The sequence below is a fragment of the Salmo salar genome, chromosome 01, assembly GCF_965601325.2.
Source record: "Salmo salar chromosome 01, fSalSal1, whole genome shotgun sequence".
Taxonomy (NCBI): domain Eukaryota; kingdom Metazoa; phylum Chordata; class Actinopteri; order Salmoniformes; family Salmonidae; genus Salmo; species Salmo salar.
Genome location: NC_138291.1, coordinates 146,376,662 through 146,400,543, shown reverse-complemented (window position 1 = coordinate 146,400,543; position 23,882 = coordinate 146,376,662). Strand labels below are relative to the sequence as shown.

At 42.6% G+C, this 23,882-nt stretch overlaps 2 protein-coding genes across 6 annotated transcripts in view; one reads left to right on the top strand and one right to left on the bottom strand.

The window, feature by feature from the left end:
• The window catches only part of gnaz (guanine nucleotide binding protein (G protein), alpha z polypeptide), a 50,119-nt gene extending 49,403 nt beyond the window's left edge, over positions 1-716 (bottom strand). The window contains exon 1 of one of the 2 annotated variants that reach the window (XM_082955317.1): positions 421-716. The gene's annotated coding sequence lies outside the window, so the exon portion shown is untranslated. The remainder of the gene's footprint in view (positions 1-420) is intronic. The other variant, XM_045690399.2, reaches the window with a different exon arrangement.
• Positions 717-16,707: 15,991 nt separating this feature from the next.
• The window catches only part of sppl3 (signal peptide peptidase 3), a 29,554-nt gene continuing 22,379 nt past the window's right edge, over positions 16,708-23,882 (top strand). For 2 of the 4 annotated variants that reach the window (XM_014131586.3, XM_014131560.3), the window contains exon 1: positions 16,709-17,240. In XM_014131586.3, the coding sequence (XP_013987061.1) occupies positions 17,215-17,240 (26 nt within the window). In that variant the 5' untranslated portion in view covers positions 16,709-17,214. Of the gene's footprint in view, positions 17,241-23,882 lie in introns of all 4 variants that reach the window. The other 2 variants (XM_014131576.3, XM_014131567.3) reach the window with 2 other exon arrangements.

Below are 23,882 nucleotides of genomic sequence, written 5' to 3'. Positions count from 1 at the left end.
TCCTACGTGACAGTGCTTTTACTGGCTCTCTTCTCTCTCTCTCTCATGGTCGCTGGGATGGACAGAGCATGCACACACACACCTTTAAGGTATCCTTCCCATTTCACATAAACCCAACATTACAGACAAGGATGTATGAAGGAGGAGATGTGCCACAGACAGGCAGACACCAGCTCTCCTTGTCCATGTCTATATCTACATAGAGAGCAGGGAGGGTGGAGGAGGGGACTGGTTCCATCTCAGAACATCACCATCCTGAGCTCAGCTGAGAGGAAAAATGTTCTGTTCCTCCGTATTATGAATACAGTCACATAGCAATTCCTCACCCCACCCCAGACAAACAAAGGGGGCCCAAAGGAGGCCAAGTTAGCAGTGATGACAAAAAAAGGGTGTGTGAGAAAATAAAGCAGGCAGGCTTACCGTTTCACCGTCCAGCGTCCATTCACCAGGGATACTGCAGACAAACACTTGCTGGAAGAGAAAGGCTGTGTGAACTCCACCTTTAGTCCAACATTCTCCTGTCTTTCACACCCTCTCTATCTCTTTCTATTCCCCTCTTTCTCGCCTTTCTTATTATTGTCTGTGTTCTATTTCCTCTCTTGTTTGCTCCAAGGCAGTTGAGACACTGCAGCGGTGGGGGAGGAGGGTGTGTGTGCGTGTGTGTATGTGTGCGTGTTTGAGTGTGTCAGAGAGCGGAGGGAGAGAGAAATGAAGGGAGGAGTCAGCAGGGATAGAGAGAAGGGGAAAACGGACAGGATTAAATCATGAGAGAAACAGAGAAAGAGGTAAAAGGGCACCAAGCTAAACAGAACACAGGGCTGTGACAAAAACAGGATACAATAGAAGCTGTCTGCTGCATGCAATGAGAAGGGGAAACAGACAGAGACCCCTATGAGAAGCAATGGAAAGGACAGCTTATGTGTGTGTTTCAATGTGTAACAGCCCTGCTTATTCTCTTTCTCTGGTCTATGACAAGTCAACAGCAAGATTGGTTGTGATTTCATTGATGGCTGAAAAAGCATGCACGATAGAGAGAGAGAGAGAGAGAGAGTGGGAAGGGGAGAAGAGAGGAGAGGAAGGGAGGGATAGGAGTGATGACGATATGGGGCTGGGAGGGGGATTGGATAATGGTGTAATGTGCTGTTTCCGTGCCAACTGTTTCTGTGACAGAGGGACCACTTCCTTTACTGCTATTGGCTCTAACCAAGAACAAATAGATATGCTGACAAATAAAAAATCCTACCTACTTTGCGATGTGAAGGGGTAGGGCTTGCTGTTCTCCTCAGCTCTCATCTATCTTTGATAAAAACGGGCCTTTTGTGTCCTGCTTATACCCATAATAAGGTAACACACACACACACACACACACACACACACATACACACATATACACACAGGTTATAGTGCTTAAGCCGCTGCATGAAGCTAACTGCACATCCATCATTAAGGATATGGGTTGTGTGTAAGGAGCCTCCTCCCGCCACACACATACCCCCTGGCTAGGAGAAATAAACCCAGTATCAGATTGCTGGGGTGTAGTGAGGAAATGAGAACTGTAATTAGAACACCTATACCATGCTGTCAATAAATTCTACTACACTGAACAAAAATAAAACGTGACACCTAAAGTGTTGGTTTCATGAGTTGAAATGAAAGATGCCAGAAGTGTTCCATGTTGTGCACAAATGTGTTTACATCCCTGTTAGTGAGCATTTCTCCATAACCAAGATAATCCATCCACCTGAAAGGTGTGGCATAACAAGAAGCTGATTAAACAGCATGATCATTACACAGGTGCACCTTGTGCTGGGGACAACAAAAGACCACTCTAAAATGAGCAGGTTTGTCACACAACACAATACCACAGATGTCTCAAGTTTTGAGGGAGTGTGCAATTGGCATGCTGGCTGCAGGAATGTCTACTAGAGGCCAGAGAATTGAATGTTAATTTCTCTACCATAAGCCACCTCCAATGTCGTTTTAGAGAATTTGGCAGTACATCCAACCGGACTCACAACCTCAGACCACGTGTAACCACGCCAGACCAGGACCACCACATCCAGCTTCTTCACCTGCGAGATCGTCTGAGACCAGCCACCCAGACAGCTGATGAAACTGTGGGTTTGCACAACTGAAGAATTTCTGAGCAAACTGTCAGAAACCGTCTCAGGGAAGCTCATCTGCGTGCTCATCGTCATTACTAGGGTCTTGACCTGACTGCAGTTCGGCATCGTCACCAACTTCAGTGGGCAAACACTCACCTTCGAAGGCCACTGCCACCCTGGAGAAGTATACTCTTCACGGATGAGTCCCGGTTTCCGTAACGAGATACCGTGACAAGATCTTGAGGCCTGTGGAATACCATTGTGACGTAGAGGGGGGACACTATTTGGCATGACAGGCCCATTGTCGTGCCATTCATTTGCCGCCATCACCTCATATTTCAGCATGATAATGCACAGCCTCTGATAATCCAGCCTGACAGACAGATGCTGTGACGGGGACCGGAAGCTTGCCATTGTCCCACCGCAGCCTCTCCCTCCCTGTTGGCTGCTGAGTTATGGATCATTAATGAGCTAATGCTAGCTACTCGATCTTATCAGACAGTCTCTCTCTAGTCTCTCTCTCTTTCTGTCTGCCTCTCACTCTTACACTGTAAGGAAGACTGGAAGTGAGGAATTTCATCTTCTTCATAATCCTTCCAATTTAAGAATCAGTAATCTGTCAGTGTTTTGAGTTCAAAAGAGGTAAAGCGGCAGAGAGCTAGAAATGAAGAGGAAGGGATGGGTTTAACCTATTTGTCTCTCTCCTAGAAAGTTATAACCTCCAATAAGACAATGTGATGTGGCAAAACTTCAATATAGAGAGGGGATATGGTCCAATCCACAGTTTAGAAAGGTTTGTGGTCATACGCACATCTGTAAAAAACATAGGTGCTGGGCTAATAAAGAATACTAGTATAGAACAGAAGGCCCGCACACTGTTAAAGCTCCCAATTCACTGCTTTATGACAAAGTTTCGAAATGTCAATAAAGCAGTGAATTGGGAGCTTTAACAGTGTGCGGGCCTTCTTGTTCTATACCCAATCCACAGTTTGCCACCAAAATTGGTCCTGTCATTCCAATATCTCTCGAGTAATGACATGAAAAATTGGCATGAAAAAGCCTCTCTGAAGTTGCCTCATAAGTAATCTCACGCACCAGTCGGCTCGCGCTAGCAATTCAAGCCTGGAGACGAGGTTACCTCATATGAAAACAATGTCTTCTTGACCCAATTCATTGCCACTGTCATGCAACTTTCACCACAACACGTTCATCAGTTACAGGAGGCTGCTTAGGGGCGGATGGCTCCAGCCATTACCATGACCCCGTTCTCCCCAATGAAGGTGCCACCAACCTCCTGTGGTTCACCTACAACAGAACCCGGTCTTTGTGACAGTCTTTATGTATGTATAGCATCTTGTCATCTTATACCTAATAGGATTTAATAGATAAGTGCCCTACATTTACACATACAGTTGATTTGACATACATGGCCTGATTTATCACACATTGCCACTGGTGCAAAGTGCGTAGCCTACAGTTATTTTCATTGAGGATTAAAACACAGCTGTTGACCAGAAAGTACATAAAGGTTCCGAGAATGCCTAAGTCAGTATTGTGGTCTATCTTTGTTACTTTAGTTCTGATCTCACCTGAAAATCCAAGGCATACAATATTTGCTCTGGTGCCCATACATACAGTACTTCCTGTGTGAGTTAGTCACATGGCTTTCTTCAATCTACAGAGGAATATCTCTGTTATGCTGATGATTCTGCTGTCATTGAAAGATTTACTGTGGATTTACTGTAAACTACATTTAGAATGTCTAGGTATTTGCCCTTATGAGTAAATTAAAGTGTGTGTGGGGGAAAAAGACTGAGACATACAGTCTTTGACAAAGTAGCATTTTGACAAAGAAGCATATCTGATCATATACAGGAAATATATCTGTTTAGAAACCTTTAAGTCATGCAACCAGTTCTGCATATCTTGTGTTCATCCTCTTAGCAGAGCTCTCACTTTCTCGGCATCATCTCCAGTAATAGAGGATGAACTGAAAGGGCAAATGATCACCAGCTATCAATGTCATATCATTGACAGAAGCATTTTGCAGCACCGCAAAGCACACGCACACATCCAGCTAATAACAAACAATTAGTGGCATTTTCCAACTTGCCCTCTTGTAGACTGTAAACATATTTTTCACGTATTTCCTGACAAACATGAAACATGAATGTACTAGTATTGTTTATTTAAAAGCCAGAGGTAACCTTCTCAATATTGTTTGTCATCATTGTTCTGTTTGTCATCATGAACCACCCTTTGTGTCCCTGCTGTGCACCGCTGCTCTCATTTAGGGACAGATACAAGTACTAGATACAGATTCATAATAATGATTGTCCCTTTCAGTGTCCCTCGTGACCCATCCCCCCTCTCCCCTCTGTCTCTCTCTCTACCCTCTATGACACTATTGCTTCATCTCTCTCTCTCCCTCTATCCCTCTGATTCTGTCTCACCCTTCCTCTGTCTCTCCCCTTCTCGCTCAGATGGTCTCTATGCCGCTCTCCCAGCTTCCTGTCTCTCTAATCCTTAATCCTGTGGAAATCGGTCAGGCGGAACGGGGCAGCTTTGATCAGGCTCTCATATCAGACATTGTAACAGTGTCGGCTCCCCCGGATCCCACAGAACCCTGGAGCCCAGAGGTACGGAGCCAAGCAGAACAGAGTCGAGGAGCTCCAAGCAAGAGGACACACCCAGCCACCCAGCCCGCCATAGGAGACAGGCAGACCGCCACCTCAGCCACAGCACCAGGACACCAGCCTCTCCGTTTCCAAACATTGCATCATCACAGCGGCATCAGTGACAACTGAGTAACCCTGTTGTATCATTTCACTATGTGATATCTGCATTGTTGTTCCACTTAAGGCAAGCAGTGTCTTTCAGTTTCGAAGAAGATCTTCCATCCCCAGACAATGTGACTCAAATCTGTATGGATCTCGTAAAACAGCCATTGTTGTTGTCGATCCCGTCCCTGAGAATGAGTTTCAGGTGTCTGGTATTGTGTGGCACAGCCAGGGATAATACCTGCTGCCCGCCCCGTGGCAGCGATGCCACCCAACACCTGTTGGGTAAGGTGGCACAAATGTGACAGGAACAGGAAAGCTAGACTCCTGTAAAGGTCAGGTTTGCTAAGGACATCCACCAGAGAAAGGTCCAGATACGGCACAGCTTGTAATGTGTCAAACGGCTTCCCCCTGACACCCACACTCTTCCCTGTCTCGGACTCCTGTCCTTATCAAGAACCTCAAGTACCTCGTACCTCTGCACATTGATCAAGTACTGGTACTCCCTGCATATAGCTCAATTCTTGTATATTTTATTTTATTCCTTGTATTAGTTACTATTTATTTTTTATACTCTGAATCATTGGAAAAGGTTAGTAAGCAAGCATTTCAGTTTAAAGTCTACAGGGCGGCAGGTAGCCTAGTGGTTAGAGTGTTGGACCAGTAACCGGAAGGTTGCTGGATGAAATCCCTGAGCTGACAAGGTAAAAATCTGTTGTTCTGCCCCTGAACAAGGCAGTTAACCCACTGTTCCCTGGTAGGCTGTCATTGTAAATAAGAATTTGTTCTTAACTGACTTGCTTAGTTAAATAAAGGTCAAATAAAAAGTCTACACAAGTTGTATTTGGCGCATGTGATACATAAGCATGTACTAGTACTATGGAAAAGAAAGCCAATCTCTCACATTTTTGTCAGGCACCCAATGCTGCTGTAAATGGGTAATGCATGTCTTCCGATAACATAGAAGGTTTACGGTCTGGGATATGTGGTGTAAAAGAGCATAATGCTATCAGACAGAGGAACAGGGCGTGGCAGTGTTAACAGCGTTAACAGGGATGTCGGCAGGCTGGAGCTCTCTCCCTGCATCCACTACAATACTGACACTGCGTTCAGACCCCATTTTAATAATCAGTTCAGAAATGTAATCAGGTGTTTTGAATCAGCCTGAGAGACTGTCGCCCAGCTGTGAACAGGATGTGCAGCATCTGATATGACCCACCACCACAACTTCTTCTACATCTCCCTCTCTCACTCGCTCTCTCTTCAGATTATTTTCAAACCACTGCTAATTTCCTTCAGGGGGGGTTTGAAACAGAAATGTTCCCAGTGCAGTAGGTGAGATGATTACATATTTCATCACCCACCAGTTCTCCAAAAATTAGCTGCATTGATATAACTCTGATTGTGCTTCTCCTTCGAGAAGTTCATCCCTGTGCCCTTGGCCTTCATTAGACAGAGAGAGCGAGAAAGATTCTTCCACATAAAATGGTTAAGACCGATACATTCCCAACCAGAGCTTGGATGCTCTACATCATGCAGCTAGGACAGATGTACTGGTGATGAATGGGTATTTAATGAGCAGGGATGACACATGAAACAATGAGAGCAGAGAGCAGAGGCAGTGGGTGGCAGGCCTGAGTAACAGAAAATGTTCAATCACAGATTTGGTACACAGACGTGCTTCAGAGAATGAGCACTCCCCCTGTTGACCTAGATAAAATCTAACAGCAGGCATCGCTCTATCTCTATCTCCCGCTTCCTCAATCTTCTCTTCTCTCTGTTTGTCTCTCTAGCTCACTTCCTCACTGAAAAACATGTATTTAGGCATAAAAAGGAAAATAATATTCAGACTACTCTAACTAGAAGAGAGACAAGCAGATGATGCAGCAACACGTTGGTGCCTCTCCTACAAGCCCCTGATGTTGCATTGTGTTTGTGTGGTTGTTTTCTGGGATGTGAGAATGTAGATGGGTTGTTGAGATGATCGATGGCAGCGGTTCAGGTAAAAATCATACACTGAATGGATCTGGTCCTCTATGGTTCTTGTGCTATCCTCCTCTGCTTTGATACATGCTCCACCCTGGTTTGAATGTAAAGCCCGACATCTAGAGGCCAAATATAAGAATGTATCCTATCGATATATTTAATTTTTTCACCCAACTATATCAAATCTTAGAACATTACAATAGGAGAGGGGTCATATAGCTAGCTAGCTATGACAAACTTTTTCAATAATCCTTTTCTGAAAGTCTGCATTACATATTTTTTGTAATTTTATTGCACTCTAATCCACTTCTGAATTTTGTTTTGCGATGCATCGAAACAGATGTATCTAACTTAAATTACAACAGTATTACCGTTCTACAGTTTGGCCCCAAAAAATGGTATTGCATTAACAAAAATAAGACTGTATTATATACTGTAGACTTACTATGAATTACAGCTGCCATGCATTTGACTTGCTGCGCCATATGCATATGGCAGTCATGTATCTCACAAAGGGGCAAAGTCTTGTGCAAACAAACAGAGCTTTGAGCTTATCTCTTTCACACACACGACTGCAGAGTGTTAAAACACACCTACAACAACATCCCTTTTCTGCGTACTACAGGTAGTGCTTCACGTCAATGTTACCACTGGTGACCCAAGCATCAGGGTCACAGAAACTGTAACTGGGTGTTATGAAAAGTTTACAACTTTGTAACAATCAGTAATGTAACAGTAATGGAGCTTGGTTACTTGTATATTACATGAAACAGCCTCTTGAATAACTGAATCTGTACAGGAAGTGTAAAAAATATGTTATAACATGTTTAAAGATGTGATAGAATGTAGATTCTACTGGCTGATCTCTCTGACTGTTCCCCTTTCCAAGAACTAAGGAAATTCATTTTAACATCAATCTCTGAAAAAATCTAATGAAATTGTATTAGTCCCATGCGCCGAATACAACAGGTGTTACAGTGAAATGCTTACTTACGAGCCCCTGACCAACAATGCAGTTTAAAAAAAATACGGATAAGAATAAAAATTTAAAGTAACAAGTAATTAAAGAGCAGCAGTAAAATAACAATAGCGGGGTACCGGTACAGAGTCAATGTGCATGGGCACCGTTTAGTTGAGGTAATATGTACATGAAGGTAGAGTTATTCAAGTGATTATGCATAGATGATAACAACAGAGAGTAGCAGCGGTGTAAAAGAGAGGGGGTGGGGGTCAATGCAAATAGTCTGGGTAGCCATTTGATTAGGTGTTCAGAAGTCTTATGGCTTGGGGATAGAAGCTGTTTAGAAGCCTCTTGGACCTAGACTTGGCGCTCCGGTATCACTTGCCCTGCAGTAGCAGAGAGAACAGTCTATGACTAGGGTGGCTGGAGTCCTTTTTAGGGCCTTCCTCTGACACTGCCTGGTGTAGAGGTCCTGGATGGCAGGAAGCTTGGCCCCAGTGATGTACTGGGCCGTTCGCACTACCCTCTGTAGTGCCTTGCGGTCGGAGGCCGAGCAGTTGCCTTACCAGGCAGTGATGCAACCAGTCAGGATGCTCTCGATGGTGCAGCTGTAGAACCTTTTGAGGATCTGAGGACCCATGCCAAATCTTTTCAGTCTCCTGAGGGGGAATGGGTTTTGTTGTGCTCTCTTCACGACTGTCTTGGTGTGCTTGGACCATGTTAGTTTGTTGGTGACGTGGACACCAAGGAGCTTGAAGCTCTCAACCTGCTCCACTGCAGCCCCGTCGATGAGAATGGGGACGTGCTTGGTCCTCTTTTTCCTGTAGTCCACAATCCTCTCCTTTGTCTTGATCACATTGACGAAGAGGTTATTGTCCTGACACCACACGGCCAGGTCTCTGACCTCCTCCCTATAGCCTGTCTCGTCGTTGTCGGTGATCAGGCCTACCACTGTTGTGTCATCGGCAAACTTAATGATGGTGTTGGAGTCGTGCCTGGCCGTGCAGTCATGAGGGAACAGGGAGTACAGGAGGGGACTGAGCACGCACCCCTGAGGGGCCCCAATGTTGAGGATCAGCATGGCGGATGTGTTGTTACCTACCCTTACCACCTGGGGGCGGCCCGTCAGTCCAGGATCCAGTTGCAGAGGGAGGTGTTTAGTTCCAGGGTCCTTAGCTTATTGGTGACCTTTGTGTGCACTATGGTGTTGAATGCTAAACTGTAGTGAATGAATAGCTTTCTCACATAGGTGTTCATTTTGTCCAGGTGGGAAAGGGCAGTGTGGAGTGCAATAGAGATTGCATCATCTGTGGATCTGTTGGGGTGGTATGCAAATTGGAGTCGGTTTAGGGCTTCTTGGATAATGGTGTTGATGTGAGCCATGACCAGCCTTTCAAAGCACTTCATGGCTGCAGACGTGAGTGCTACAGGTCGGTAGTCATTTAGGCAGGTTACCTTAGTGTTCTTGGGCACAGGCACTATGGTGGTCTGCTTAAAACATATTGGTATTACAGACTCGGACAGGGAGAGGTTGAAAATGTCAGTGAAGACACTTGCCAGTTGGTCAGCGCATGGTCGCAGTACACATCCTGGTAAACCGTCTGGCCCAGCGGCCTTGTGAATGTTGACCTGTTTAAAGGTCTTACTCACATCAGCTGCGGAGAGCGTGTTCACACAGTCTTCCGGAACAACTGGTGCTCTCATGCATGTTTCAGTGTTATTTGCCTCGAAGTGAGCATCAAAGTAGTTTAGCTCATCTGATATGCTTGTGTCACTGAGCAGCTCTCGGCTGTGCATCCCTTTGTAGTCTGTAATGGTGTGCAAGCCCTGCCACATCCGACGAGCGTCAGAGCCGGTGTAGTACGATTCGAACTTAGTCCTGTATTGACGCTTTGCCTGTTTGATGGTTTATCGGAGGGCATAGTGGGATTTCTTATAAGCTTCCACGTTAGAGTCCCGCTCCTTGAAAGCAGCAGCTCTAGCCTTTATCTCAGTGCGGATGTTGCCTGTAATCCATGGCTTCTGGTTGGGGTATGTATGTACGGTCACTGTGGGGACGACGTCATTGATGCAGTTGTTGATGAAGCCAATGACTGATGTGGTGTACTCCTCAATGCCATCAGAGAAATCCCAGAACATATTCCAGTCTGTGCTAACAAAACAGTCCCGTAGCTTAGCATCTTCTTCATCTGACTCCTTTTTAGATTTGCTAAATGGAGGGTGAGGGAGAGCTTTGTATGTGTCTCTGTGTGTGGAGTGAAGGTGGTCCAGAGTTGTTTTTCCTCTGGTTGCACATTTAACATGCTGATAGAAATTTGGTAAAACGGATTTAAGGTTCCATGCATTAAAGTCCCCAGCTACTAGGAGCGCCGCCTTAGGGTGAGCATTTTTCTGTTTGCAGAATACAACTCATTCAATGCTGTCTTAGTGACAGCCTCTGATTGTGGTGGTATTTAAACAGCTACGAAAAATACAGATGAAATATACAGATGAAAACTCTCTAGGCAGATAGTGTGGTATTCAGTTTATTGTGTGATACTCTACCTCGGGTGAGCAATAGCTCAAGACTTTATTAGATATTGTGCACGAGCAGTTATTTACAAAAATACATAGTCCGCTGCCCCTTGTCTTACCAGACATCACTGTTCTATCCTCCCGGTGCAGCGTATAACTAGTATGTTGTTAGTGTCGTCATTCAACCATGACTCTGTGAAGCATAAGATATTATTATATTTTGAATGTCCCATTGGCAGTTTAATCTTCCGCATAGGTCATCTATTTTATTGTCCCAAGATTGCACGTTTGCTAGCAGAATGGAAGGAAGTGGGGGTTTATTCGATCGCCTACGAATTCTCAGAAGGCAGCCCGCCCTCTGGCCCCTTTTTCTCCGCCTTCTCTTCATGGAAATAAGGGGGATCTGGGCCTGTTCCAGAGAAAGCAGTATATCGTTCACGTCGGGCTCGTCAGACTCGTTAAAGGAAAAAAAGGATTCTGTCAGTCCGTGGTGAGTAATCGCAGTCCTGATGTTGTCACGTCCTGACCAGCAGAGGGAGTAATTGTATTAGTTTTGGTCAGGGCGTGACAGAGGGTTTGTGTTGTGTATGCATTTCTATGTTCTGTCTAGTTTAGTTTTTCTATGTTTAGGATTGGGTGTTGGACTCTCAATTGGAGGCAGGTGTTTCTAGTTGCCTCTGATTGAGAGTCCTATATAGAGGTGTGTGTTTGGTTTGGTTATTTTGTAGGTAGTTGTATTTGCACTGCTTGTAGTTATAGCCTGCAAATCTGTTAGCTGTCGTTGTTTCGTGTTCGCTATAATAAATATAAGCACGCAACCCGCTGCGCCTTGGTCTCTACATTACGACAGATGTCCAGAAGTTATTTTTAGTCATAAGAGACGGTAGCGGCAACATTATGTACAAAATAAGTAAAAAAGTTGAGTTTGTGATGTTGAAATTAGAGACTAAATGGATTAACTAGGAACTTCACTACATGGTGCACATAGCATAGGCCACTGTTTCCCAACTCCAGTCCTCCAATACCCCCTACAGCACACATTTTTTACGCATTTTGTTTTGTAGCCCCAGAGACAAACACACCTGATTCAACTCATCAAAGGCTTGATGATTAGTTAACAAGTTGAATCAGGTGTACTTGTCCAGGGCAACAACAACAATTTAAAACAGAGTGGATTTTGGAGTGGGAAGTGGTGAGTTGGAGCTTGATTTATTCACCAGATACCTCCTCATTTTACATAGCCTAACAGAGGCCTCTAGAAGCCATCACCACTGCATCAATTTAGCTGAAGCAATGGCCTCTTAAGGCCTGTATCTGGATGAGAGACATTGACATGATGGGCCTTCAACACAGGAAGGCTCAGGCTTCAGTCCTGTCCAGACTGCGGAGTCCTGATAAAAAAATATATAAATTGCCCCTGTCCACCGCCTCCCACCCCATCTCCCTGTAACATACAATGGACTTCCATCAAAATGTAGACGGTGGACATCTAGGGGCCACAAATGACACAATGCAGGACTTTGTGACATATATTATAAGAGATAATTGTTGACTTAGTTGAGCCTTTAAGGAAGTGAATTAACGTAAGCTTGTGGTAAATACTGAAGGATGCCTCTCTTGCCCCCTAAATCTGTTGTTGTGTTGGTAGGAACAGATTGTACATAATCTCTAAGAACAGCAGCTCCTTGCAGATTTTGGTAATCCTAGGCTGATATGTCTTGGGGAGAGGGAATCCCTGAACCTATGCAGAGGCGACCCATCATCTATTTTGAGCCCCACATTTTTACAATTTTTTTTTTTTTTTTTAATAAACAGGCTTGTTTTGCATGTTATTTTGGCATTAATACGTGTCACATATCAGTTTGCAAACAACGTAAAAAAATATATATATATCATAAAGCTGCATACAAACATGGTCTCTTTTTTGTTTTCTTGAGTAAAGCAGCTCCTTAATGCAGGTGTTTCAGCCTAGCTCAGTGCTTCTATGGTGGTGGGGCAAGCCAGCAGAAAATATGGAGCGTTGCGCCATGATTGGCTCATTGTTCTGTCACTCATGGGGACACTACGTCATCGCCAAGTCTAATGGTAGAGCTCAAAAATTCAAGCCCCTTGGGTGCTGCCATAGAGTTACATTAGAAGTGCCCATCCAAGATGGCTCAAGGTCATTGGCCACAGATAAAATTATGTCAAATCCCGTTATATCTACAGTAGCTTTATTTGAACATCATACTGGACATCATACTTTCAAAATCTTAGCTAGCAGTCATTATCATGAATCAAGTTGACAATCTATTGGCAAATCCTTTTAAATCCTTGTCATATGATGAGAAATAATGAAGAGAAATTATAGATAAAATGTATCAGTGCTCATCGGCCATTCGACATAAACATTCCACAACAAGTTGGAAATCACAAATTCAACATTGAGTGGTTTGGAAGGAATGAATCATGAATTTACATGTTTTACATGCTAAAATCTCCACTGACCCTATGTATCGCCTCTTCTTTCATCCCCAGAAAAGGCACCATACCCACTATCCTGTCCCCATGTGCACTGTGCATTCACAGGTGGCCTGTCACTGTGGTCACCTATGGCTGTTGCATCCACTGTCTTTGAGTTGACTAGGGTGAAACTAACAGGTTGTACCACAGCTCAAAAATAGCATACTAGGCATCAGCTATGGCATGAACCACCTCAGATCTCTGCTCAGTTCAAGAGTTCAAGGCTAAACAATATTTCCTCTTTAATAATCTGAACATTGATTGATCATCATAGAAAGGACACTTTCTTTCTTTATTAAGGATGAGATACAGTAGATCACAATATATATGCTCCTCACATAATTGGAGAGGTGCTTGCAATGGTCTCATGTTCACTCAATTGACTACACTGGAATTGTGCACTCCCTGATCAGAAATATGACTGCCTCATTTGGAGGTACCAATACTAGGTCCATAGTTCTGTATAATGATTAAAATGGTGTGTTTGTTAATTAATGCAATTGACTAACAAAGAGTAAAATGTCACATAATATGGTTCAAGTGGTATTGAGGTGCATTGACCAACGTGGTATCTCCGCTGCTTCCACACTGCTAACTAGCGAAAGAACCCAGTTCAAGTTCCATTGTACTTCAGTGAACACACGTTACTTGTGTAATCTGTGTGAAACTAGCCTCAATACGTTTCAGCCACAATAATGGAATTTGCGGTTCGCCTTCAAAATAAAAGTCCTAATTGAAAGTGATTGAACCTGATAAAAAATAGTGGAACATGCCATATTTGGACTAGCCAGGGGTGTCAAACTCATTCCATGACGGGCCTAGTGTCTGCAGGTTTTTAGTTTTTCCTTTCAATTAAGATCTAGACAACCAGGTGAGGGGAGTTCCTCACTAATTAGTGACCTTAATTCATCAATCAAGTACAAGGGAGGAGCGAAAACCCGCAGACACTCGACCCTCTGTGGAATGAGTTTGACACGTGGACTAGATAATGATTAACAAGGTTGGAATGTTGTTATAGAAATTAAACAAAAGACAATAATTAGTTAATTTGACAACAACAACAAAATATATATATATCTGTTGATATCGCACTGTGGATATATTACACTTCAAAATTGCATTGGGGGCATACTTATATGCACTGTACTTATATATACAGAGTCATATTCCTGTTAGGCTGAGAGAGGATCTCATGTCATATGATGTGGAAGTAATATGGCTACAGGTTCATCTGCCTCACCTAAAGGCTATTCTCGTAGGAAGTTGCTATAGACCCCCATGTGCTAAAAGTCAGTATTATGGACTATACAGTATGTGCTCGATAATGTATGTGATATCAACAGAAAGGTATATTTTCTGGGTGACCTAAATATTGACTGGTTGTCATCAAGCTGTCCACTCAAAAATAAGCTTTAAGCTGTATCCGATGCCTGTAATCTGGTTCAGGTTAACACTCAACCTACCAGGATATTTATAAACAGAACAGTGATCATAATATAACAGCCATATCTAAAAATTACAAATAAAAGCTCCAAAGACTGGAACTAAAATAGTGTATAAGCGATCATACAAAAGGTTTTGCAATGATTCATATGTCGAAGATGTGATTTGTTGGTCTGATGTTTGTAATGAGGAGCTACCTGACGATGCACTTAAAATGTTCATGATACATTTCTTCTTCTGGTTACTGATAGACATGCACCTATCAAGAAACTGACAGTTAGAACTGCCATATCTCCATGGATAGATGATGAATTGAAAAACTGTATGGCTGAGAGAGATGAGGCAAAGAGAATAGGATATAAGTCTGACAACACAGCAGATTGGCAAACACACAGCAAATTGAGAAAACGCGTAACTAATCTAAACAAAAAGAAGAAAAAAACTATACAATGGAACCAAGATAAATAATAAAAAGAATACCATAAATGAAATTCTTGGCCAAAAAGCGAACTCAGCTCCATCCTTCATTATTAAGGCAGATGGCCTTTGATGTTGCCAACCACTTTAATAACTTTTTTGTTGACAAGATTATCAAACGTAGGCATGACATGCAAACAACAAACACTGAGCTTTCATATTCATGCATATTGGACCAAATAATGAAAGACAAGTATAGTAGTTTTGAGTTCCGCAAAGTTGATGTGGAAGAGGTTAACAAAATTGTTGCTATCTATAAATAAGGACAAGCCACCTGGTACTGACAATCTGGATGGTAAATTGCCGAGGTTGGTAGTGGAATACATTGCGACTCCTGTGTGCCACATCTTCAATTTATGCCTAGAAGACGGTGGGAGGCAAAGGTCATTCCGCTGCCCAAGAATAGCAAAGCACCCTTTAATGGTTCAAACAGCCAACCAATCATCCTGTTACCGGTGCTTAGCAAACCTTTGGGGAAAAATTGTGTTTGACCAAATACAATGTTATTTTACAGAAAACAAATTGGCAAAGGACTTTCAGCATGCTTATAGGGAAGGCATTCAACACACTTGTCACTGACTGACAAAAATGACTGATGGAATGTAAGAAATGTATAATAAGAAGATTGCGGGAGCTGTTTAGTTAGACCTCAGTGCAGATTTTGATATCATTGATCATAACCTATTGCTGAAAAACTGATGTGAATTTACATCCCTCTGCCTTATCATGTATTGAGAGTTACCTATTTAATAGAACACAGGGTTTTATTTAATGGAATCCTCTCTAATGCAAATAAGGTTGAGTGTGGTGTACCGCAGAGAGGCTGGCATGGGCCATTATTGTTTTCTGTTTTTACCAATGACATTCCACTGACGTTGAATAAAGCATGTGTGTCTATGTACAGTGCCTTGCAAAAGTATTCATCCCCCTTGGCATTTTTTCTATTTTGTTGCATTCCAACCTCTCATTTAAATTGGTGAAGTGAAATTTAAAAAATGATTTGTTTCAAAAAAATCGGTGCGTGCATATGTATTCCCCCCTTTGCTATGAATCCATTTCATGGATGTTGCACCCATGAAATGGGGTATCAGCCTACTCAGTGACAACCATAGAACACAAATGTGAAGAGTTTTCAAAAATATTACCATCGCAACACTTATTGCAGGATTTTGAAACCAGTGTGAAATGAGCCATATTAAGCTCACCAGTCAACATACTTTCTATTGAACATTCATATTGCAATATACAGCCTTAACTATGGATCTTGGGTCCATGAAATGGGGTATCAGCCTACTTGGTGACAGCATTTAAGATACCCAATAATGACAAATTGCAACATAAATAATGTTTTAATCAGCATTTATTTAAAGAAATTATTTTCCAGAGATCCATAGGTAAGACTGTGCAATATTTATGGAAACTCTTCACAATTGTGTTCTGTGGGTGTCACCGAGTAGGCTGATACCCCATTTCATGGGTGCACAACCTCTAATTTAGGCTGTCCAGTCCAATATGAATGTTCAATATGTATATAATAGGCTGAATGTTTAATGTGGCTCATTTCGCACTGGTTTTTAGATTCCCACAATAATAATATTTGCGGAAACTCTACACAGTTGTCTTCTGTGAGTGTCACTGAGTAGGCTGATACCCCATTTCATGGGTGCAACATCCATAGCTTAGGCTGGTCCATAGCTTAGGCTGGACAGTGCATATACGTCTAACACATCCACAGAGGATTTTTTCGTGTCAAATTAACAAATTATAGTATTTTGTTGAATTTATATAACAACATTCCGACCTTGTTCATTAGCATTATCTAGTCCAAATATGGCATGATTCCACTATTTGAATCAATTTCAATGGCGAGCTTTTATTTTGAAGTCAAACCGCAAATTCCACTATTGTGGCTAATCCTTATTGTGGTTAGCTTCACACAGGTACTTGTGTAAACCTCTCTTGCAAGGGCGATATTGCGCGTGCCCGTGACTCTCTCGCCATAGAAAATAAAGCTATCTGCGCGGCTTCCATTACAGCCGAGGGTGCAGACTTAGGGAATATCTGAATATAGACGCTAGAAAACACCCCCTAAATATGGATTTACAGCGAGTGTAGGATCCGTTGAGACTCGGGCCTGCTTGGGGGCAGTGAAACGGCAGGACACTCGCGAAACTGATGAAATATTGAGGGTTTTTTTCTCGGCGTGCTTTGTCTTGGCCACCTAGCAAACCATCATTGTAATTCGATTGGAAGCTATTCGGCTGGTGTTTGCTAGCAGGTCTGGGGGCTGGTGTACATCGCCATGTTGTTATCAAATAGTGACTGTTAAAAAGACCAATCTTGAAGTAAAGGCGGCAATTGTGTCCACCAGGTCCTACCGTTTTGCCACAGGGACACGAATCTCTACAGTCGCGGAACCCACCACTGCACTGTTGTCGTCGGCGACATGGCGGAACAAGGCTACTCTTCTTGGTGAGTAGGCATTGGCTAACCAGACTGAATTGATTGGTGTAGTTATGCCATTTTTACACTGCAATTCACAGATACAGCAACATATCTCGTTCCTACATGAATCAGCCGCTATTTTCGCTTAGTTAGAATGAGATGGCCCTCTTCAAATTGTGTTAGTGAACTGAACGTTAGCTTGCTACGGTCCAAGTTACAGTAGGCTAGCGTGAACGGGGTTAACTAGCCAGCTAGCCGCAAGTTAGCTCAGACTCGTCTCCCTGGTGGCATTACCATTGCTTTAGAACTACGAAAAGGGTTCAGTGGCATATTTAAGCTAGACGAATGCGCAAGGTTATTGCTAGTTAACGTTGGTTCGCCAACTCATACCCACATGTTATTTAAATAGTTTAAGCCCCTCGACAATATATTTGTTAAAATAAATAGCTTATTGCTACCTCTCGTAGCCAGTTGCACACAGAGAGTTTATCGTAACTAACGTTAGCCAGACAGTTTACGCTTGCTAGGCAGAAAAGCTCACCTTAATTCATGAAATGTCATTGTGATAACGTTATTTATACCACGCCCGGTGTTTTATCGCGTCAGATGAATAGATAGGGACGTTGTGCCATCCATTTTTTATTTTGTTAGCAATTAAGTGCGCAGCTGACTTGCTAGCTATTCAACACAGCTAACTAATTTAGCTAGTTCACTAACTAATTTAGCTAGGTAATATTGATTGTCCTAAATAGTAGCTAGCTAGCTAAATAAGGCATTGTCTTTATAGATCTGGGTGTATCTTCCCGCATCATTGTTAGCTAGCTAGTTAGCAATCAGTAGTTACATGTGCCATAATGATGGCTAACTATTTTCTATTTTGTACGATGCCTACATACATTTTTAAATGTATGATTGCGATAGATGCCATTCAGACCAGTATAGTAACTTATTGGGCAGTACATTCCATGTCATGTCTCTCTTGTTCACAATTGGAAATCGGGTCATTTGTCTACAATTTTTTTAGGTGTTTTAATTGAAGTCTTGTGCTGCAGTTCATGGAATTATTGAAGTCTAATTTTGTGACATCTCAAAATTACTGGTAGTATTTTCTTCTGTCTTAAGTATTGATGTGGAGGCAAACATTTAGGTTATGCCACTAAGACCAAGTGTATTTTGAATGAGTATGCTGCTCCTGGTGATCAATGTTTGGAAAATAGTGACCCCCCCGTTTAGTAGAACTAAAATACTGTAATGCCAGAGCCATTATGTTATGTAGTTATAATAAGCAACACACATGGTCAGCCTAATAGTATTTTGACCGTTCTATCTTTTAAAATGTATGTTCTGTGTCTTGGTTACAAAAATGTATGTCATAATTACTTGTTATTTGTATTTTTTTAAACTGCATTGTTGGTTAGGGGCTCGCAAGTAAGCGTTTCACTGTAAAGTGAACGACACCTGTTGTATTTGGCGCATGTGACTAATAAAATGATGTGATTTGAAGTTAAGATAAAAACGTACCACTTAATTAAATCGCAACCCTTCTGAGTAGATTAAATACGAGTTGTTTTTAACCAGAGTTTGGCAATTCTCTAGCTGCACCTACCATCCTGGGACATGGTCTCACTCAGATTTCCCTCTAGTGAAGCGCATGAGGTCAGACTGAGGCACAATATTTTACCATGCCTGTCTTGTAAGACCTATAAGGAAGCATTGTTACATTGCCTAATTGGTGGCAACTACCTAGTGAAATGTAACAATTCTACCAACATGCTGTAATTTATTACAACAGCCTCAGCATTGACAGTGTCATGAGGTGTTCTCTTGGTTATCACAACTTTTGGGGTAATATCCTACACAAATGCTCTGTATACAGACATTTTTGAGAGATTCTGATTGTTTTGCTCATGTAGGGCTACCATGAATAATGATGTAATTTCAAACCAGCACACATTTTTGTGGGTCAATCAGAATTGTCAATAGTCATTTGCTATAGCAACATGTTTTGAGAAACTAATCCTTGTCCTCTGTCGCTTGGTGGCTGAGTCCTCAGTGACCAAAGCATGCATGCCTTTGGCTTGGTGGTGTACGGTTTTGGAATTGTGTTATGAAGCCTTGTTTCTCCCAAACAAGGAAGTCTTATGGCCCTTGGGCTTCTGTCCAGCCCTCAACATTCCAGGATTGTATTTGATTTTTAAATGTTCCATTTATTTAGTCCATCTCATCCATGTGAGCACAATTGAGGGACAACTTGACCAGTTTACTTGCTGTATATTGTTTTATTTTTTTTATTTTTTTACTTAATACAATCCATTACTTTGACTTCAGTGGGGATTTTATATTTGTTTATAAATGTCCAAGCACTGTCTGGAGATGTATTACCACTCTCTGAAAACAATAATTATTTAATTTGATCTGAGTTAAATCCAAGACTGGCAACAGAGAAGGCCGAATTTCTCATTGGAATGCAAGCCTACGGTGGCTGGTTCAGAAGGTGCCTGTTAATGGTGTTTTACAGCTCTGTTAGGGATATAGACCAGCATGCTTTTTATAATGTTATGCAAATGGCATATATAATGAACAAAATTATAAAGGCAATATGCAACAATTTCAGAGATTGTATTGAGAATCAGCACCTATAAGGAAATCAGTCAAATTAAATAAATACATTTGGCCCTAATCTATGGATTTCAAATGACTGAAAATACGGATATGCTTCGGTTGGTTACAAATGCCTTTAAAAAAAGGTAGGGCCATATATCTGGTGTGACCACCATTTGCGTTATGCAGCGTGACACATTTCCTTCGCATAGAGTTGATCAGGCTATTGATTGTTATCCCACTCTTCAATGGCTGTGTGAAGTTGCTGGATATTGGAGGCAAGTGGAACATGCTGTCATACACGTCGACCCAGAGCATCCCAAACATGCTCAATGGGTGGAATGTCTGAGTATGCAGGCCATGGAAGAACTGGGACATATTCAGCTTCCAGGAATTGTGTACGGATCCTTGCAACATGGGGCAGTGCATTATCATGCTGAAACATGAGGTGATGGCGGCGGAGGATCTCGTCACGTGCATTCAAATTGCCATTGATAAAATGCAATTGTGTTTGTTGTCCGTAGCTTATGCCTGCCCATACCATAACCCCACCGCAACCATGGGGCACGTTGACATCAGCAGAACTCTCGTCCACACGACGCCATGCACGTGGTTGTGAGGCTGGTTGGAGGTACCAACAAATTCTCTAAAACATGACGTTGGAGGTGGCTTATGGTAGAGAAATTAACATTCAATTCTCTGGCAAAAGCTCTGGTGGACATTCCTGCAGTCAACATGCACGTTGCGTGCTCCCTCAACTTGAGACATCTGTGGCGTGCTGTGAGACACAACTGCACATTTTAGTGGCCTTCTATTGTCCCCAGCACAAGGTGCACCTGTGTAATGATCTAGCTTTTTAATCAGCTTCTTGATATGCCACACCTGTCAGGTGGCTGGATTATCTTGGCATAGGACAAATGGTCGTTAACAGGTATGGAACATTTTGGGGATCTTTTATTTCAGCTCATAAATCATGGGGCCAACACTACATGTTGCGTTTTTATATTTTTGTTCAGGATAGAGAGGGAGAGCTGTGGTGTGTGTGTGCGGAAGCCCTATGGGGAAAAATACATCTCAGTAAGTCTGTATGCAGACTTTAGGAACACGTCTTTTCTGGGACTGCCTGGACCATAACACCACTAACGAGGCGTAGCACTGACCTTTTATCCCGTTTCAACAGTAAACTACATGACGCTGCTCCCTCCCCTGATAGACAGCTTTAGTCATTTCTGTATTACTGACTGAATGAATGAAATGGACAGGAGATACCCGCTTTTTCTCAAACTAATTACAAGTGTGGCGTATCGGGCCTGGCTATTCCTGTTTGGCAGAGCGCATGAATAGAGTAGAGCCCGACCGATATGGGATTTTTGGATCCAAATCTGATTTTAGTGGAAATATGAACAGATGAGCGATATCTGCCTTTTATTTGTATTTTTTTTAACTGGAATTAATTTTTTGTGTGTTTTAAAACAGCCCCATGAAGATACTCAAAGATGATTTCTTAAATTTCAGGAAAGAACAATCACGTAAGCGCCGCAATTTTTTTTAATGGAAAAACTGTTACTTTTGTAAAAAGGAGGATTAACTGCACAGATTCCAGCAAAGAAATTGTCTAGGCTCTGAAGAATGAGCTGCCTCGTGCTAACCAGCTGGAAAACGACAGTACACTTTTTCAATGTATTGGTATTTAGTTGTTTACATCTTATTTCTTTGTAGGGCAGTAGCCACTGGATTCTGGCGGCAGGTAGCTTAGCGGTTAAGAGCGTTGGGCCAGTAACCGGAAGGTCGCTGGTTTGAATCCCAGGGCCATCTAGGTGATACATCTGCCAATGTGCCCTAGAGCAAGGCACTTAACCCTAATTGCTCTGGGTAAGAGTGTCTGTCAAATGACTGTAAAATGAAAGGGAAAAACATCATTCTCAAAATTCAAAGTACTCTCGCACAGCGAGTTAGCTAGAACTTGTCGTGGAAATGGGGGTGGCAAAATGTGAATTTAGACCCGTCCTTATCAAGCGAAACCATGCATCAAAACGTAGCTACAAAGTGTTACTTTGTGACTTGCTAAGCTTTTTACTATCTCAGAAAACATTTGATTGGCAGTGCTTGAAGAATGCCCTTCACAAAGAGCAAATATAGCACACCAGATTTTGCTGGCTTCACTAAAGGGCTGTAACATTGATGTTACCACAGATTTGAATGTTTTTTGTTTGTCACGACACCCAACTCCCTAACATGACACTTTGTGTAACAGTATATGGCCAATACACATTTTTGGTTTCTGTCTACTTTGCGGTCACCGTAGAAGAAGTAACTGTTCGTCAGTAACTCTGTGGTAGTTCACTCTTATGTAACTGGCGTAGTTGCATTGGCCAGGTTGTGGTCCAGTCTTACTGTAGCGCAAGGCAAGATGGGGCTTATAGCCATGTAAAGAGTGCCCCCCCCCCCCCCCTCAGGAGAAAGTGAAATGCAGTCATTCAATTAACAGCTTTTATTTGCTGAGTTTTCTCTGCATCTTACAATCGTGGCCAAAAGATTTGAGAATGACACAAATATTAATTTCCACAAAGCTTGTTGCTTCAGTGTCTTTAGATATTTTTGTCAGATGTTACTATGGAATACTGAAGTAATAATTACAAGCATTTCATAAGTGTCAAAGGCTTTTATTGACAATTACATGAAGTTGAGGCAAAGAGTCAATATTTGCAGTGTTGACCCTTCTTTTTCAAGACCTCTGCAATCTGCCCTGGCATGCTGTCAATTAACTTCTGGGCCACATCGTGACTGATGGCAGCCCATTCTTGCATAATCAATGCTTGGAGTTTGTCAGAATTTGTGGGGTTTTGTTTGTCCACCTGCCTCTTGAGAATTGACCACATGTTCTCAATGGGATTAAGGTCTGGGGAGTTTCCTGGCCATGGACCTAAAATATCGATGTTTTGTTCCCCGAGCCGCTCAGTTATCACTTTTGCCTTATGGCAAGGTGCTCCATCATGCTGGGAAAGGCATTGTTCAAACTGTTCCTGGATGGTTGGGAGAAGTTGCTTTCGGAGGATGTGTTGGTACCATTCTTTATTCATGGCGGTGTTCTTAGGCAAAATTGTGAGTGAGCCCACTCCCTTGGCTGAGAAGCAACCCCACACATGAATGGTCTCAGGATGCTTTACTGTTGGCATGACACAGGACTGATGGTAGCGCTCACCCTGTCTTCTACGGACACACTTTTTTCCGGATGCCCCAAACAATCGGAAAGGGGATTCATCAGAAAATGACTATACCCCAGTCCTCAACAGTCCAATCCCTGTACCTTTTGCAGAATATCAGTCTGTCCCTGATGTTTTCCTTGGAGAGAAGTGGCTTCTTTGCTGCCCTTCTTGACACCAGGCCATCCTCCAAGTCTGCCTCACTGTACGTGCAGATGCACTCACACCTGCCTGCTGCCATTCCTGGCAAGCTCTGTACTGGTGGTGCCCCGATCCCGCAGCTGAATCAACTTTAGGAGACGGTCCTGGCGCTTGCTGGACTTTCTTGGGCGCCCTGAAGCCTTCTTCACAACAATTGAACCGCTCTCCTTGAAGTTCTTGATGATCCGATAAATGGTTGATTTAAGTGCAATCTTACTGGCAGCAATATCCTTGCCTGTGAAGCCCTTTTTGTGCAATGATGATGATGGCACATGTTTCCTTGCAGGTAAGCGTATTTGACAGGAAGAACAATGATTCCAAGCACCACCCTACTTTTGAAGCTTCCAGTCTGTTATTCGAACTCAATTAGCATGACGGTGATCTCCAGCCTTGTCCTCGTCAACACTGACACTTGTATTAACTAGAGAATCACTGACATGATGTCAGCTGGTCCTTTTGTGGCAGGGCTGAAATGCAGTGGAAATGTTATTTTTGGGGATTCAGTTCATTTGCATGGCAAAGAGGGACTTTGCAATTTATCTGATCACTCTTATTAACATTCTGCAGTATATGCAAATTGCTATCATACAAATTGAGGCAGCGGACTTTCTGAAAATTAATATTTGTCATTCTCAACTTTTGGCCATGACAGTATCGGTCCTTT